At 36.0% G+C, this 16,205-nt stretch overlaps 2 protein-coding genes across 2 annotated transcripts; both read right to left on the bottom strand.

Moving 5' to 3' along the window:
- Positions 1 to 8,381: 8,381 nt before the first annotated feature.
- LOC128553268 (uncharacterized) lies at positions 8,382 to 9,429 on the bottom strand. The gene is made up of 2 exons (XM_053534398.1): positions 9,315 to 9,429; positions 8,382 to 9,280 (listed from the first exon to the last, which is right to left on the bottom strand). The coding sequence occupies exons 1-2, from the start codon at positions 9,427 to 9,429 to the stop codon at positions 8,382 to 8,384; spliced, it is 1,014 nt and encodes a 337-aa protein (XP_053390373.1).
- On the bottom strand, positions 9,430 to 10,626 carry LOC128553267 (golgin subfamily A member 6-like protein 24). The gene has a single exon (XM_053534397.1). It carries the CDS (start codon positions 10,624 to 10,626, stop codon positions 9,430 to 9,432), a length of 1,197 nt encoding a protein of 398 aa, XP_053390372.1.
- Positions 10,627 to 16,205: the final 5,579 nt, after the last annotated feature.

Raw genomic sequence — 16,205 nt, 5'->3', positions numbered from 1 at the left:
TCACCGTTACTGAACTTACCGTTACAGAATTATAAATACAGTTTTCTTATTTTACTTAAATAACGTTTGTAAGGAAACATGTATGTTGATACTTAATTTCCAGCTATATTCTGCGGAATACCGCAAAAAAATCACTTCTTATATTTACATTATATAGTATCACTGCCTTACTCGATTTTATTTATGCTTTCAAATAAACTCTTAAAAAAATTGTTTCTAAATGAATTAGAAAAGACATAAATATACTGAAAAGTTAAAAAAAAAACATATTAGCAAAAATATCGAGGGAGTTTTATAAATAAAGTGTACATTCTAACATGACCAGCAATGCTTAAATCGTCAAAACGATATTGTGTTTACGTCACATGGACGTTGTCTTTAGCGCCATGTATGCACCCAGAAATAGCGCTTCAAAGTTAAATCAAACATTTTACTTAGTAGCAAGTATAAAACCAAATGTCAAATAGCACAACTGTTTTGCTTAATTTACACACATACTAAGTTGATTAATGGCCTTGCAGAATAAATCGCCATCATTTTCGCAAGAAGTATTATCATTTCCGGTCCTGGTGTGTATTGTACAAGCGAACAATCGGTGATATTACATTTTTTTTTGTGCAAATGAGATCTGAATGTGCTCACTTTAGTGCTGGTGGCAGCCGTTCTCTGGCGCTTCTTTTTATTTGGGATGCTTGTGGTTACATTTCTAAACTGTTCGTATAAATTTGATGTATTTTGCTGTGTTTTATTTTCTTTTCTTTTACATTTGTATGTTACGTCGTTCTTTATCGTTGTCAATGATAACCCTTTCCTACGTTTGCCTTTAAACAGACCCATCTGGAACGAACAAAAGTAATAATATCATACAGAACTGAGCATTCTTTCTTTGCGATGCCTTTCAAACATTTAATATAAAATTGACCATTTAACATTAAAATTTGTAGCCGTTGCGTTGATACATACACATATATTTTTAGCTCGATATTTCGAAGAAAAAGTAGAGCTATTGCACTCAGTCGGCGTCGCCGTTGGTTATTTTTTTTATAAAGTCAAATATCTCTGTTACTATCAAAGCTATTGACTTGAAACTTAAAATAGTTATTAACTATCAAAGTCTACACAAGAGGAAAAAATCCCCATAACTCTAATTTGAATTTGATGGAGTTATGCCCCTTTTTTACTTAGATTTTTTGGTTTACCCTTTTGGTAAACCCTTTTGATAGCATCAAATATCTGTTACTATCAAAGCTATTGACTTGAAACTTAAAACATTTATTTACTATCAAAGTCTACACCAGGAGAAACCATCCCTATAACTCTGATTTGAATTTTGACAGAGTTATGCCCCTTTTTAACTTAGATTTTTAAGCTTTATAAAGTTTTTACTGACAAAGCTCTAATTCAGAGTCAAGCACTGAGAAAAGTCGAGTGCGCTGTCTTATGAACAGCTCTTGTTATTTTAGGTAGATTATGTGCATTTGGGTAGTATAATACAATTTCAAGCATCAAATTACAAACATTACAACGAAATAGATATTACATTGCGGGAACGAAAACGCTTTATACGAGTGTTAATCACCCAGGAAAAGAACTGGTCAGTGGCTCCGACTCTGAACTTTTGCGCCTCCTCCAAGGCTTTGGCTCCTCCTCTTAGCCAAAATTGAGCATAGAAGGGTAAAACCCGTCGTTAAAACACATAAATAATTCAGATTTAACATACCATTATGGGAAAAATTGGTACAATGTATGTTTACTCTTATTTGTGTAAATTGGGGCGAAATATATGGGTAAATCTCCACTTTTGGTTCGAACTTGCCCCATTTTCCAGCTTTCAAAAGTTCTCCCGTAAAGGAATGCATTTACCTTGCAAAATGGCCTGCATATATAAAAAGAATAATCATTTCTGAGTGGAACTACATTGGCTATTTTTTTTAAAAGGGCGTTACATTTATCTGAGAAAGGAAACAATCAACTCACCCTTCTTCTTTGTTTACATTCTGCATAAAGTTCCGGTCGTTAGCGCCTCCTCGGAAGTATCATTGGCTCTTTTTTCAATTCATCTCCTCAAAGAGGACGAGCCAGTGTTTACAGGCCGTGTATTTTGACCCTAAATGCTTGGGTTGGTAACTTCATGGTTAATTTATATATTGAACCTCACTGCTTGGGATGTTAATTTTAATAGACAGTATACGTATTTTGGCCCTCAATCATTTGAATAATAACTTCATGGTCAATATATATATTTTGACCCTCAGTGCTAGGGTACAATATACATATTTTGACACTCAGTGCTTGGCATGGTAACTTCAGAACACACTATACATATTTTGACCACTATACATATTTTGACCCTCAGTGCTTGTGAAGGTAACTTCAGAGGTCAATATACATATTTTGACCCTCATAATCCTTGGGATGGTAACTTCAGAAGACAATAAACATATTCTGGTAAATTCAGAGGTGAATACACATTTTTTGACTTGCTGGTAACTCCAGAACACAATATACATATTTTTACCCTCAGTGCTTAGAATGGAAACTTCAGAAAACAATATAGATATCAGTCCTTCGGATATCTCAGTCATTTGGATAGTAACTTCAGAGGACAATATACATATTTTTACCCTCAGTGCTTACGATGGACACTTCAGAAGACTATATAGATATTTTGACCCTCTATGCTTTGGATTGTAGCTTCAGAGGTAAATATCAATCCTTGGGATGGTAACCTTCAGAAGACACTAATCATATTCCGGTAACTTCAAAGGTCAATACACATATTTTGACCTTCAGTGCTTGGGATTGTAACTCCAGACGACAATATACATATCTTAGTCAGTCCTTTGGATAGTAACTTCACACGACGATATACATATTTTGACTCCCAGTCCTTGGGATGGTAACCTTCAGAAAACACTAATCATATTCCGGTAACTTCAAAGGTCAATACACATATTTTGACCTTCAGTGCTTGCTCCAGAAGACAATATACACTATTTTGAAGCTCAGTCCTTTGGATAGTAACTTCACAGGACGATATACATATTCTGACTCCCAGGATACCTTGGGATGGTAACCTTCATAACACAAAATTTGACCCTCAGTCATTGGGATGGTAACTTCCGATTACAAGATACTTGTTTGACCCTTAGTCAAGTTAGAACACAACCATCCAACTGTCCTTTTATCTTTTATCTTTTACTTTTAATACTGTAATATACTAAATTTCTTTAACAACTGTTTCTCTGACAGCGCCGACCAGTCATAACCGGAAATCGATTGTTGGTTGTAACGATGTAGACGATGTAGATGATGATAAGTTCACACGCATCCTGATAATGAATCATGCATTTTCTATAGCACTTGTCTACTCAAAACTCAGGGCACCGTATCTTCTTCGCACACACAAAGATTCAACATTTTTGAATCGAACCATTAAATTTTGAATTAAGTAATACTGAAATATAACACTCAGTTCTGTTATCAAAATTCTTTTACAGTCTCTGCATAAACATATACTTCTCACATAATTAAACAGTCCTCTCCGTGCTTTTCTTTTCCGATACCGTTTCGGTAGTTCGTACTCGTTCAAGTATTTCCATCGTTTGGGTAGATTTAGTTATCATTTTCACATCAAGTAAGAATATCTACAAATATGATTATACCGCCCACCAGACGAGTAGGCGGAGCCAACTCACTCATTGTGATACGAATTTCCTTTCAGTGCTTGGGAAATAGACACGACCTAAATTATCGCTTGTTCAATATACTAGGTACGATAAAATTTCACGTTGTGATAATTGCGTTTAGAGTACTAAAACCCATCCCAGTACCGTACTATCATTTACTCGTCGGTAAGCCCCGTCGAAGAAATGTCTGTCATTTGTTCATCTTTTTTTCGATATTTTGGTCTGATCTGTATTTTTTTCTGATTTTCTATTCGCAGAACATCAATTCAAAGACAATTTATCAAAATTTACTAGTTTTTTTTCAAAATTCAAGTACTTTTCAAGGAGTTTTTGGCAGTTTCAAATTCAAGTACTTTTCAAGTACTAGGCATCAAATTCAAGTACTTTTAAAGACCTGTGTGTCGCCGGGCTACTCAGTGGTAGTGATAACAACTGGGTCGACAGATTTTAAGTATATTGTCATGGACAGATACGCTCCTGTAAAACAGGATATAAACAAAACAATATAAATACAATGTCAAAATAGGGGTTTAACAATACACATTCATGTTAAAAGCAATGCATGACAAACAATACATATTCAAGTTTCAAAAACATGATTACCTGTAGATATATTTATATATAACTACATAACTGGATATTTAATGTTCAGCACAAATCGGCTTGTTTACATTTCAAAGTATGGCGTATATCAATAGATCGAATGTGATTGGTTAATAACTCGTGCGGGGAAAATAGATATGTTAGATGGTGTAAGGGAAGCAAATATTGGTGAATAACTGATACGGCCTACGACTACAAATACAACTACTCTGCCTACGGTATGTAAATTGGTGTTCAGTTTTACCCTATGACATACTCCCCCCGGCTAAAAAAATGTCGTCCCGACATTTTCAGACGAGTAAACAAGGTACAACTGAAGAATAACAATGTAAGTAAAATATTTAAGTTGACTGTTTGTAGCATCAACCTAAAATAAATAAAAGTATATTAGTAATCATGTATATAAAATGGTACATACATCTAATATATTTCAATCGAACTTAATGAATCATATATTTTTGATCAAGGGTTTAGTTTTTCATTCATCAAATTCTTTGCACATATGGAGAGATTCCAGAGGTAAGTATCTCCTTGAAGAATTGTAAGCATGAATCCCTTGGAAACGCACATAGTAGGTATATGATTGCATTTCAGATACGTTTACATCCGACAAGATAGGTATATATCTTTTCAGGTAAGTATATAGTTTTCTTTTTCAATGTCACTATATTATATGTTTTCTTTCAGTCATATACTATATACACAAGATATAAACTGGGTAAGTATTCGAAGTCTTTAGACGCATACACACATAATAACAATGTTTTCTACATTTACAGGTAAGTAATTATACTTTCATTTTACACTTAAAATTCCAGGTAAGTATATACTCAGAAAATAATTCAGTTACATCTTTCAAGTTTCATGCTTTCCTATTTACACTGTACTGTTATTATATAACACTGTCTCTATTATACACTGTCTCTGAACACTGTTGTTAGTGTTATGCCATCATCCAATCGCCATTACGTTGCCATTTTGGTATCTGCCTTTGTCGCTTTGGTCTTCTGGAGCTGTTGATTTCGTTATCCGGAGGCTCTCTGTTATGTTGTTTCTTTGAGTATGATGTACTTCTCTGAACTTCTGCTGTTTCCTCATTGTTGGTACTGTTTTCTGCTGTTGTTTTAATTGGAAGAAGAAGGTTTCTGTGTAGTGTTTTTGTTTTCTTAGTCGCTGAATTCTTTTTCTTGATGACATAGACTGGTGTATCTTTGTTTGGTTGTTCTAGGATGATATATGGTTCTGTCTCCCATTTGTCTGCAATCTTATGCTTTCCTCTAATGGTGACGTTTCTGGCTAAAACAATGTCGCCTGGTTCTAAAGTTGCTGCCCTTGATTTCCGGTCATAGAATTGTTTGTTAACGTTAGCTGTGTCTTCCGCAGATTCTTTTGCTTTTGCATATGCGTAGGTTAATCTGTCACGTAGCTTTCGGACGTATTCATTTCTAGATTTGGACTGTATTTCGTCAAAGTTTATTCCAAGTAGGGCATCTATGGCTAATTTAGGATGTCTTCCAAACATAAGGAAATATGGAGAGAAACCAGTGCTGCTGTGTATGGTTACGTTGTACGCATGTACCAGAGGTCCAACATAAGTCTTCCAGTCACTTTTCTTGTTCTCTTCCAATGTCCCGAGCATCTTTAACAATGTCTGGTTAAATCGTTCTGTCATAACCGTTGCCCATAGCATGATATGGCGTTGTGTGGGACTTAGTTGTGTCTCCTAGTTTGCACAGCTCTTGTATTAGTCCAGATTCGAAGTTGGCACCTTGATCGCTGTGTATTCTGGATGGAAAACCGTAATGGACTATGAATTGGTCGAACAGCACTCTTGCAGTCGTTTTGGCTGTTTGGTTCTTGGTGGGGTAGGCCTGTGCATATCTGGTAAAGTGATCTGTTACGACCAAGATATGTTCAAACCCACCCTTGGACCGCTCAAGGCTGAGAAAGTCAACACATATAATTTCCATCGGCGCACTGGACGATATGTTAACTAACGGGGCTACGGATGGTTGTGTCTTTCTGGCGATGCAACGTGGACAATTGCGGACCTTGTCTTCGATGTAGGAGTCCATACCAGACCAGAAGAACCTTTGTTTGAACAGCGACGTCGTCCTGTCTCGGCCCTGATGGCCTAGGTCATCATGTAAGGCACGAAAAACTTCTTCTCTGATTGCTTCCGGTAAAAGTAACTGTTTATAATGTTGACCTTTGTACTGGCTGAATCTGTAGAGGATACCATCTCTGAGTTCAAGATTGTCCCAATCTCTTAAGTATTTGACCGCTGGACTTATGTTTCCACGGACCCGCTTAGCTGACGGTCTGGTGCCTTTCTCCATGTGGTCGATAAGTTAAGATAGGACTGGGTCATCATGTTGAGCTTTAATCCAATCTTTTGAACTCAGTGATTCAGATTCTAGGACGTCAGATGGAATCTCTTGAGATGTTACTGGGTCAACTGTTTCTAGAGAGTCTGGATGTACGACAGAGAAAGCAAGCGGCGTTTCAGATGGTGGAGAAGTTGCTGCTATTGACATTGCTGATATGACTAAAGAATTAATGGTCTTTTCATTTGGCTCACTCTGTTCTATTCTTGAAAGGCCATCTGCGTCTGCATTGTTCTTTCCTGATCTGTATGTCGTCTTAAAGTTATAATTGGACAGTGCTGCCAGCCATCTATGTCCTGTTGCATCCAGTTTGGCTGAGGTGGTGACATACGTCAAAGGATTATTGTCTGTAACAACCTCGAATACAGCACCATAAAGATAGTCGTGAAACTTTTCAGTGACAGACCATTTTAAAGCAAGGTATTCCAGTTTGTGTGCAGGGTAGTTCTTCTCTGATGGTTTGAGGCTTCTGCTAGCATAGGCGATGACACGATCGATTCCCTCTTGACGCTGGTACAAGACTGCTCCAAGACCTTTCGATGAGGCGTCTGTATGAAGTTTAAATGGGAGGTCGTAATCGGCATATGCAAGGATTGGTGGATTGATCAGTTTGGCTTTCAGTTCTTCAAATGCTGACTGTTGTTCTTTTCCCCATATAAATGGTTGTCTTTTGGTTTTCTTTTTAGATGGTTTATCAGATTTCAGTGAATGTCCTATCAACAAGTTGTTCAATGGTCGAGCAATGACAGCGAATCCCTTGATGAATCTTCTAAAATATCCAACGAATCCCAAAAATTTTCTCACTTCCTTCACAGATTTTGGTGTTGGCCAATTTTCGACGACTTTAGTCTTTTCTGGATCTGTCTGTATGCCTTGTTTTGAAACTACATGGCCTAGGTAAGTAATTCTGTCCTTAAAGAATTGGCATTTCTTAGGATTTATTGTCAGGTTGTTTGTTGACAAACGTTGGAATACGGCATCAAGGCGATTGATGTGTGTGTCTATGTCTTTGGAGAAAATGACGATGTCGTCCAGGTAGATTAGGCAGTCTCTCAAGTTTAGGTCACCCATGCATCGTTCCATGAGGCGTTGGAATGTGGCTGGGGCGTTACAGAGCCCGAATGGCATTCTATTGCATTCGTAGAACCCAATTCCCCAAACTTGAAAGGCGGTCTTCTCTTTATCTGACTCTTCCATTTCGACTTGCCAGTATCCAGATTTTAAATCGAGTTTTGAAAAGTATTGTGAGCCTGCCAAAAGATGAAGTGTATCATCAACTCTGGGAATAGGATATGCATCTTTTTTCGTTCGAGAATTAATTTTCCTGTAGTCGATACAAAAGCGGATGGTTCCATCTTTCTTCTTGACGATTACTACGTTCGAGGACCAAGGACTATTTGACTCTTGTATTGCACCGATTTTCAACATTTCTTGAAGATGTTCTCGAACTTCATTATAAATTGCTGGTGGGACTCGTCTATAAGGTTCCTTGAACGGGGTATTATCTGTTAGCTCGATTTTGTGACGGACAGCTGTAGTATGTCCAAGATTATGCGGACCTTTCGGAAATACTGATTTCCATTTATTGAAGAGATTGTTAACTTTTTGTTTTTGTTGAGTTGAAAGTTCCGATTCTTCTATGTCTACACCATAAGCTTGTTTGATATTGTATTCATCATTTAATGTGTTTTCCTTTTCTTTTTCAGGTACTCTGCTGATGTGACACTGGATGGTCTTTGAGATCAGGTAAGAAGTTTTCACTAATGTTGCTTTCGTTTTCTTTTTCAGATACTGATGTATTACTGCCGATGTCTGCGTGTCTAATAACTTTTACTTCATTAAGTTGACAGATTTCAGATCTAGCTGGAAGTTTAAGAATCTTTGCTGATATGTTACATATTCTGACTGGAACTCGTGCGGTCTTTCCAGAGTTTGTGAGTTGTACAACACGAGGACAGACTATGGACTTTTGTTGAAAGTTGTCTTCTATAGGTTCAGTGACGGCTGCATCAACATTTCTTGTTTTGCGTACAAACCCACTTATTGTTCTACTTTCCATCGGCTTGAGTGTAACTGGTTGCGTCGATGTAACGATACCAACTGATGCAGAACCTACTGACATTAAGGCTGACTTCCATACGTCTGGTGTATCTTCTGATTCAATATTGTTTTCTTTGAGTTCCCGTATAACGTTTGTTCCTATCAACACAGGGACATTATGATGGTATTCGGTTGTAGGTACTACCAGAAACAGAGTTGTAACCGAGCCATGTGAAAATGTTTTGCTTTCTATTGTAGCTTCGATATACCCAAGGTAATTTACAAGTGTTCCATTTGCGGTTTTAACCTCCAATTCGAAGTCTTCTAAACTGTGTAGAACAGGTTTGCTGGGTAATTTGTCGTAAAACGTTTTAGAAATGGAACTGACCATGGAACCACTGTCGATTAAAGCTTTTGATGTAACACCTTCAATTTGGATTGTTGTTTCATTGGACGACCCAACAAGTCTGTCTAAGATGGTACGTTTAGGGCAATTTTGATCTTTACTGCTCACATCATATATAGTATGGTCTATATCCCCGTTGATATCTTCCTCTTCCTCTATATGAATAGCCTCGTTGTGTGTCTTGGTTACTTGGGATCTCAGATCTTTCGTGCTCTATGTTTTCTTTCTTCATGTTTACGATCTCCTTTTCCAGCTCTTTCATTTTATCCATCAGTGATTGCATCATGTTCATTTGTTTGTCCATTTAATATGAAGCTGATTTCATATTCTGTTGTTGTAATTGTATTTCATCTTTCTGACCAGTTTGTATTTCTTTGTTAGCATCTAGTTCTGTATTCTGTGTGTTGACTGGCTTCATACTTCTTGCATCAGCTGACGTTCGTTTTATTTCATCTTCTTCAACTCTAGCTTTCTTCCGTAACACTTCGAATGTTGAGTCAGATTCGTATGTTACTCTCGTATTATTTCGGAGCTTTTCACTTTTTAAACCCTTCCAAAATCTTTGTTTCAATAAGGCATTCTTTTTTCTTTCAGGTATTTCACCGGTCTCTACTGCCAACTGCATAATCGTTTCTAATCTTAAAGCCCAGTCAGATGTGGTCTCTTTGTCTTCTTGCTTAGCATTGAAGAAATCCTGCATGATTGAATCTTCAGTCTGTGTAGTGCCATATATATCTTCTAGTTTCTTCAGTATTACTGTAGAATCAGCCATTGGATCTATTGTCAGAAGAACTTTTCTAGTCTGACCCTTTAGTGAATTTCTCATTGTCTGAGCAATCAAATACTCCGGATACAGTCTACTCTTAATGATGCATTCGACCTCTATCTTCCAAACTTTGAAGTCACTTCCATCAAATGGAGGAATTTTTGGTTTTCCAAACCCACTTTGGTTAATGTTTCTGTCTAATGTTGGAAATTGTCTGACTTGACTCGCTGTGTTATCCTGAATATATTCTTTTCTATCTGTATCTGCTCTACGTTTGTCTGATAATTCTTCTTCCTGGCCCTTTAGTAACAAAATCTTCTGTGTTCTAAGCCTTTCGAGCTCCATCTTTTTCTGAATTTCCTTTTCAAGTCTTTCTCTTTCAACTCTCTTCTGATTCAATTCGTCCTTTGCTATTTGCAATCTACGAACTCTTTCTGCTATCTGCCTTTCTTCTTGTTCTTTGATTTCTCTCTGGTACTCTATTTGTCTGTTTTGTTCGTATAATCTTTGTAAGAGTATCCTTTCTCTTTCTGTCTCCAACCTTACTCTTTCTTCTTCCATTGTTTGTTGTTCTCTATAGTCATATTTTCTAAATTCATTTGGAGTCATGGTATATGTTGCGTCACTATACTGACCTTCAATCTTGGGCTTAACTGTATCAGTTCTATTCCCTCTGTAATCATCAAGTTTGATAGGCCCGTAATGTCTTGTATATTCATTCCCGTGTTCATGCATGTCTACTAAATCTGGGACAACATTTCCTTCTTTATTCTGTCTATAGTATGTGGTATATTTCTCATTACTTTTATAAGTATCTCCTCCAAAATATGGTTTACCGCTGAAGTTGCTATATCTGTGTTCTCTATTATCGACACCACTTCCTTCCTTGTCCAGTTTCATCTCGATAATGATATTGTTGCCTTTCATCTCTTCTATCATAGTATTTCACACTATCGTGTATGTCAAATTCATAACACTTATTTTCAGCAGCAGCATACTGGCTTGTACTTTGTCTATTGCTTTGACTATATCTATTTTTGTCATATGTGTTGTCTCTATCTGATACTTTATCTTTATATGTAGCACTGCTTGTATTAAACATACTTGTTCTATCTGAAACTTTCTTCAAGTTTGTGTTTTCGTTTATGTTTCTATTTTGCACTCCGTTTTCAATATTTTCACGGTAATCACACTCTTCATGTGGAGGATCTTTCCTTGTTACTTTATATGTATCAGTATTTCTTGACGAACCCATCTTGGAATAGTCACTATGTATTCCTGCTTCTAAACTCTTGTTACTTGTGAGGGTGCTATTTTGGCTTAACAAGTCAGCATTTTCCTTTTTCAAGAGATCCAGCTTCTTGTCTAGATCCATCATTTCTTTTGACAAGTCTATGCTGTCATCATCAATATCCTGTATCTGAAATCCATCTCGAAATATATCTGTTTGATCATCACCGACATTCTGTGTGTCCATTTCAAATGATACACTTTTTCTCCTTGCTGCTAGCCTTTCGTCTGAGGATAGAGTCTCTCTTCCTGTGTTCACGTTTACTCTCCCTTGCACGATCCCTCTGTATCTATATTCATCATCAGGAAGTCTCGATTCCAAATGGCTTTGTGGAATGCTATTTTGTATTCTATTTTGTTCAGTACTACTGTCTATCATTCTATATTCTTGAGCATTTCTATCAATTGACTGTAATCTTCTATTGCCATTTTCCTGTCTATCTCTATCACCACCTTCTACTGTATTTGTTCTATAACTATCTGCAGGAAATCTATCTTCCTGTTCATTTCTTTCTAGTAATTGCTCTCTTATAGCATCCCTTCTTAATTTTCTGCACTCCCTTTCAGATTTAGAACCTTCCATTGTTTTCTTTAAATACTATCATAACAATGATAAAAGCTTGCAATTTCTTTCACTCGGTTGTATTTTCTTATTTCTCTGTTCAGTTCGCTGCTTTATATTTAATATTCAATCTATGTTTCTACTGCACTGTATTAACTTGTATTATTACTTTTCACTATCAATCTATGAAGAATTCACTTCCGGTATTCTTAAATAGATATGAAGAATTCTTCAATGTAGTACTAATCGTCACAGTACTTCCTTTCACTAACTTACTTCACATCTAATTCAACAATTCACACTCTTTCACATATGAAGTATCTCACTTCACAGTATATCACTTCATCAATTCACTTTCACTTATATTCTCTTCACTTTTATTTCAACAATTCACACTCTATTCATATATATCAAAATATCATTTCATCAAGTTCATCAATTTACTTTTCACTTCAAAATTCACACCCTTTTCACAAATGAAGAATTTTTCCATATAGTACTTCACTTCACACTATGTCAATTAACAAACTGACATTTTTTCACTTATATTCACTTCAGCAATTCACACAATTCATTCAATAATGAAGTATTTTCAATGTAGTAGTTCAACACTTCACAGTACTTCACTTCACATATTCACTTTCAATTCACCTGTGAAGAATTATTCAAATTATTCTATTATTGCAAAATTGCACTATACTTCTATATCCACCTAGACAATTCACACTATCTATGCACTACCAATGCATTAAGTATATTTTGTTAAGTAGTATTTCACTTTCAAGTTGTTCTTTCAATAAACTATTTAATTTGTTATTCTATTCTGCCTGGTTATCTCACAAACTTTTCTTATCAATTTCCCCTTTTGCAGTGTAGACTTTTTATTTCACAATTTTATTCAATTCAGTTTTGCAATATATATATAGCTATGTTTCATGTAGCCGATTCTAATACTTTTTATAACATTTCTTGAGGTATTTCACTTTTCAATAATATTGGGTATATACCTTTAATTAATACATTATTTCAAAGTATAAATAAGATTCTTTTCAAAAAAAAATAAGAAAAAAAATTTTGTTCCCAGCGAGGATCGAACCCGCAACTATACGATCTGATGTCCAACGCGCTATCCGCTGAGCTACGATCACTATTGATACCTGTACGCTATTTTCTTATAGTGGTCAAAATTACCACTGTCCGCGGTCAGAGAAACGATATTTACTTTGCTAGTGTGTAACTAGATAGAAATCAATACCGATAACGCTCTATTTTACAGATGTATTGTAAAACTGTGTTTCACAAATTACCTGTAAAATTATTCTTTCAGTAAACGCGTTAATTAAATACCACGACGCGCGATGCAGCTGCAATTTGTTTTCAGTTTCATGAAACCTTGAAACTTTTCAAAGCATCATGTATATACTTTCTATGTAGTACTTATTTTGGCACTTTTGAAGATAAAATATCTCCAAATTTGTCAAATGTGATTGCACTTTTATTTCAACTTATTTGCATAAGATGAAAAAAATATGCATGGTAATTCTTAGCAGTACTAATGTTTGCTGAAAGTTGATCTGAAAAATACTTCACTAGCTGAACACCAGTAAACAAAATAAACAGATACTCTACTTCTCTAAGCTACCTGTCTATGCTAGATATTCACCTTTTATACTGTATTGGGGATGGCCAGTGTTAGTGTTGCTTATGCATTTTCATGCAGGGGTTAATTGCAAAGTGTGTATACTGGGTGGTCCTTGCACAAAAATTTAAATGTACTTTGCTGAAAACACTCAAACTATCTTGACACACTTACAAAAATACACATAGAATATACAAAAAAATGTATACAGTTAAATCAATCACAATAATAATATGCATTATAAATATATTATAACACTTATATATTTTTATTTTTCAGTTCTACAATGGGTATGCACAGTTCAGTCTCCTTGGAAATTGGATGGATGATCCTCAGAATGAAATGTTCCTTTGGACAGCTCCTGGAGTGATGCATAGTTTGTTGTGTATGAACACTAGTGAATAAGTTTGCGCATATACTTTACAGATTTTAAGGCCTTATGATAAATTTAAAGCGAGTGCACTCACGAAACCTTCACTGATCAGCTGTCTGTTTGAAATACACTGCCAACGGTGGTAGGATGGTCCTACATCTCAGTCACTTGATGTGCTATGTACTCATCCATGATGTATCTTGTCTGCTTTGACGTGAAGTTGGGCGCCACTGTCGCCGGGCTACTCAGTGGTAGTGATAACAACTGGGTCGACAGATTTTTAGTATATTGTCATGGACAGATACGCTCCTGTAAAACAGGATATAAACAAAACAATATAAATACAATGTCAAAATAGGGGTTTAACAATACACATTCATGTCAAAAGCAATGCATGACAAACAATACATATTCAAGTTTCAAAAACATGATTACCTGTAGATATATTTATATATAACTACATAACTGGATATTTAATGTTCAGCACAAATCGGCTTGTTTACATTTCAAAGTATGGCGTATATCAATAGATCGAATGTGATTGGTTAATAACTCGTGCGGGGAAAATAGATATGTTAGATGGTGTAAGGGAAGCAAATATTGGTGAATAACTGATACGGCCTACGACTACAAATACAACTACTCTGCCTACGGTATGTAAATTGGTGTTCAGTTTTACCCTATGACATGTGCGAACGATGTTTTAAATGTGGGCAGACTTTTTCATTTTTCCTTCATTGAAGCATGCCTTTTCTTCTCCGTATTCCAATGTCTGCCTGTGTTCAATGCTCTCATTGTGCAAATTAAGCCAATAATTTGTTCTTAATTGGTAATGCCTGTATTCTGAATGCTAAGAATTTTTTACACATATAGCCAGGACTTGCGTATGTGTCCCCTAGGGCCAAGTATCAGCTCCATTCCCTATGCTAATTACTCAATTCAGGAAAAAGAGGGCCAAGATGGCCCTAGGTCGCTCACATGTGTAACACACCATAGCAGTGTAAACATGTTTTACCTAGTGATTTCATGGAGAATTATTCTGACCAATTTTAAATAAGATTAGACCAAAAAACGTGGCCTCGGAGTGTAAACAAGCACTTTCTTGATTTGACCTAGTGACCTAGTTTTTGACCCCATGTGACCTAGATTTGAAATCGTCCAAGACTTCATGATAAACATTCTGACCAAAATTTATGAAGATAGAATCAACTAGAATGTGTCTGTAGGACACAGGGTATGCCCCCCACTGGTACATTTGTCACAAATGAGGGGCAATAATTCAAATGTTTGCAGTATTAATGGGGTAAAGCCTTAACAAACATTTTATGAAAAGGATTATTTATTAAAGGCCATATACTTTTTGAGCTATGAACATCACAAACAAAAAATCCACTATTTTGTCTGTATCAAGGGCCATAACTCTAATAAGCGCTAAGATTCTCAAGAAGAATGTCAAATGTGCAAGGTCACATCATGATAAAGACTAAAGCAAGGTTTCATGAATTTGCATCAAATACTTTTCGAGCTAGGCACATAATTAGGTGAAAATGTGCATTTCTTTACTATTTCAGGGGCCATAACTTTAAAAATAGGTGTTGGAGCCAGCCAAAAACAAGAGCACCGCCTTGCGGGTGCTGACGCTCATCTGATTTTTTTGTGTAATAGAAATATTGTCCTACCCTTGATTTTCTAAGTCTAAAAAGGGCCATCATTCTTGCAAAAAGCAGGATAGAGTTATGTTTCTTGATGTACAGTGTCCTCTTATGATGGTGAAAAACTGTTGCAAGTTTTAAAGCAATAGCTTTGATAGTTTATGAGAAAAGTTGACTTAAACATAATACTCAACCAAGAAAATGATTTTCTAAGTCCAAAAGGGGCAATAATTATTGCAAAAAGCAGGATGGAGTTATGTTGCTTGCTGTACAGGGTCAGCTTATGATGGTGAACAAGTGTTGCAAGTTTCAAAGCAATAGCTTTGATAGTTTAAGAGAAAAAGTTGACCTAAACATAAAACTTAACCAAGAAATCTGATATTTTCTAAGTCCAAAAGGGGCCATAAATCTTGCAAAAAGCAGGACGGAGTTATGTTTCTTGCTGTACAGGGTCAACTTATGATGGTGAACAAGTGTTGCAAGTTTTAAAGCAATAGCTTTGATAGTTTAGGATAAAAGCTGACCTAAACATAAAACTTAACCAAGAAAACTGATTTTCTAAGTCCAAAAGGGGCAATAAATCTTGCAATAAGCAAGATGGAGTTATGTTTCTTGATGTACAGGGTCTGCTTATGATGGTGAACAAGTATTCCAAGTTTCAAAGCAATAGCTTTGATAGTTTAGGAGAAAAGTTGACCTAAACATAAAACTTAACCAAGAAATCTGATATTTTCTAAGTACAAAAGGGGCCATAAATCTTGCAAAAAGCAAGATGGAGTTATGTTTCTTGCTATACAG

Source organism: Mercenaria mercenaria, unplaced genomic scaffold (genome assembly GCF_021730395.1).
Source record: "Mercenaria mercenaria strain notata unplaced genomic scaffold, MADL_Memer_1 contig_3655, whole genome shotgun sequence".
NCBI lineage: Eukaryota > Metazoa > Mollusca > Bivalvia > Venerida > Veneridae > Mercenaria > Mercenaria mercenaria.
Note: the sequence above shows the minus strand (reverse complement) of the source record. Positions and strands in the feature narration are given on the sequence as shown.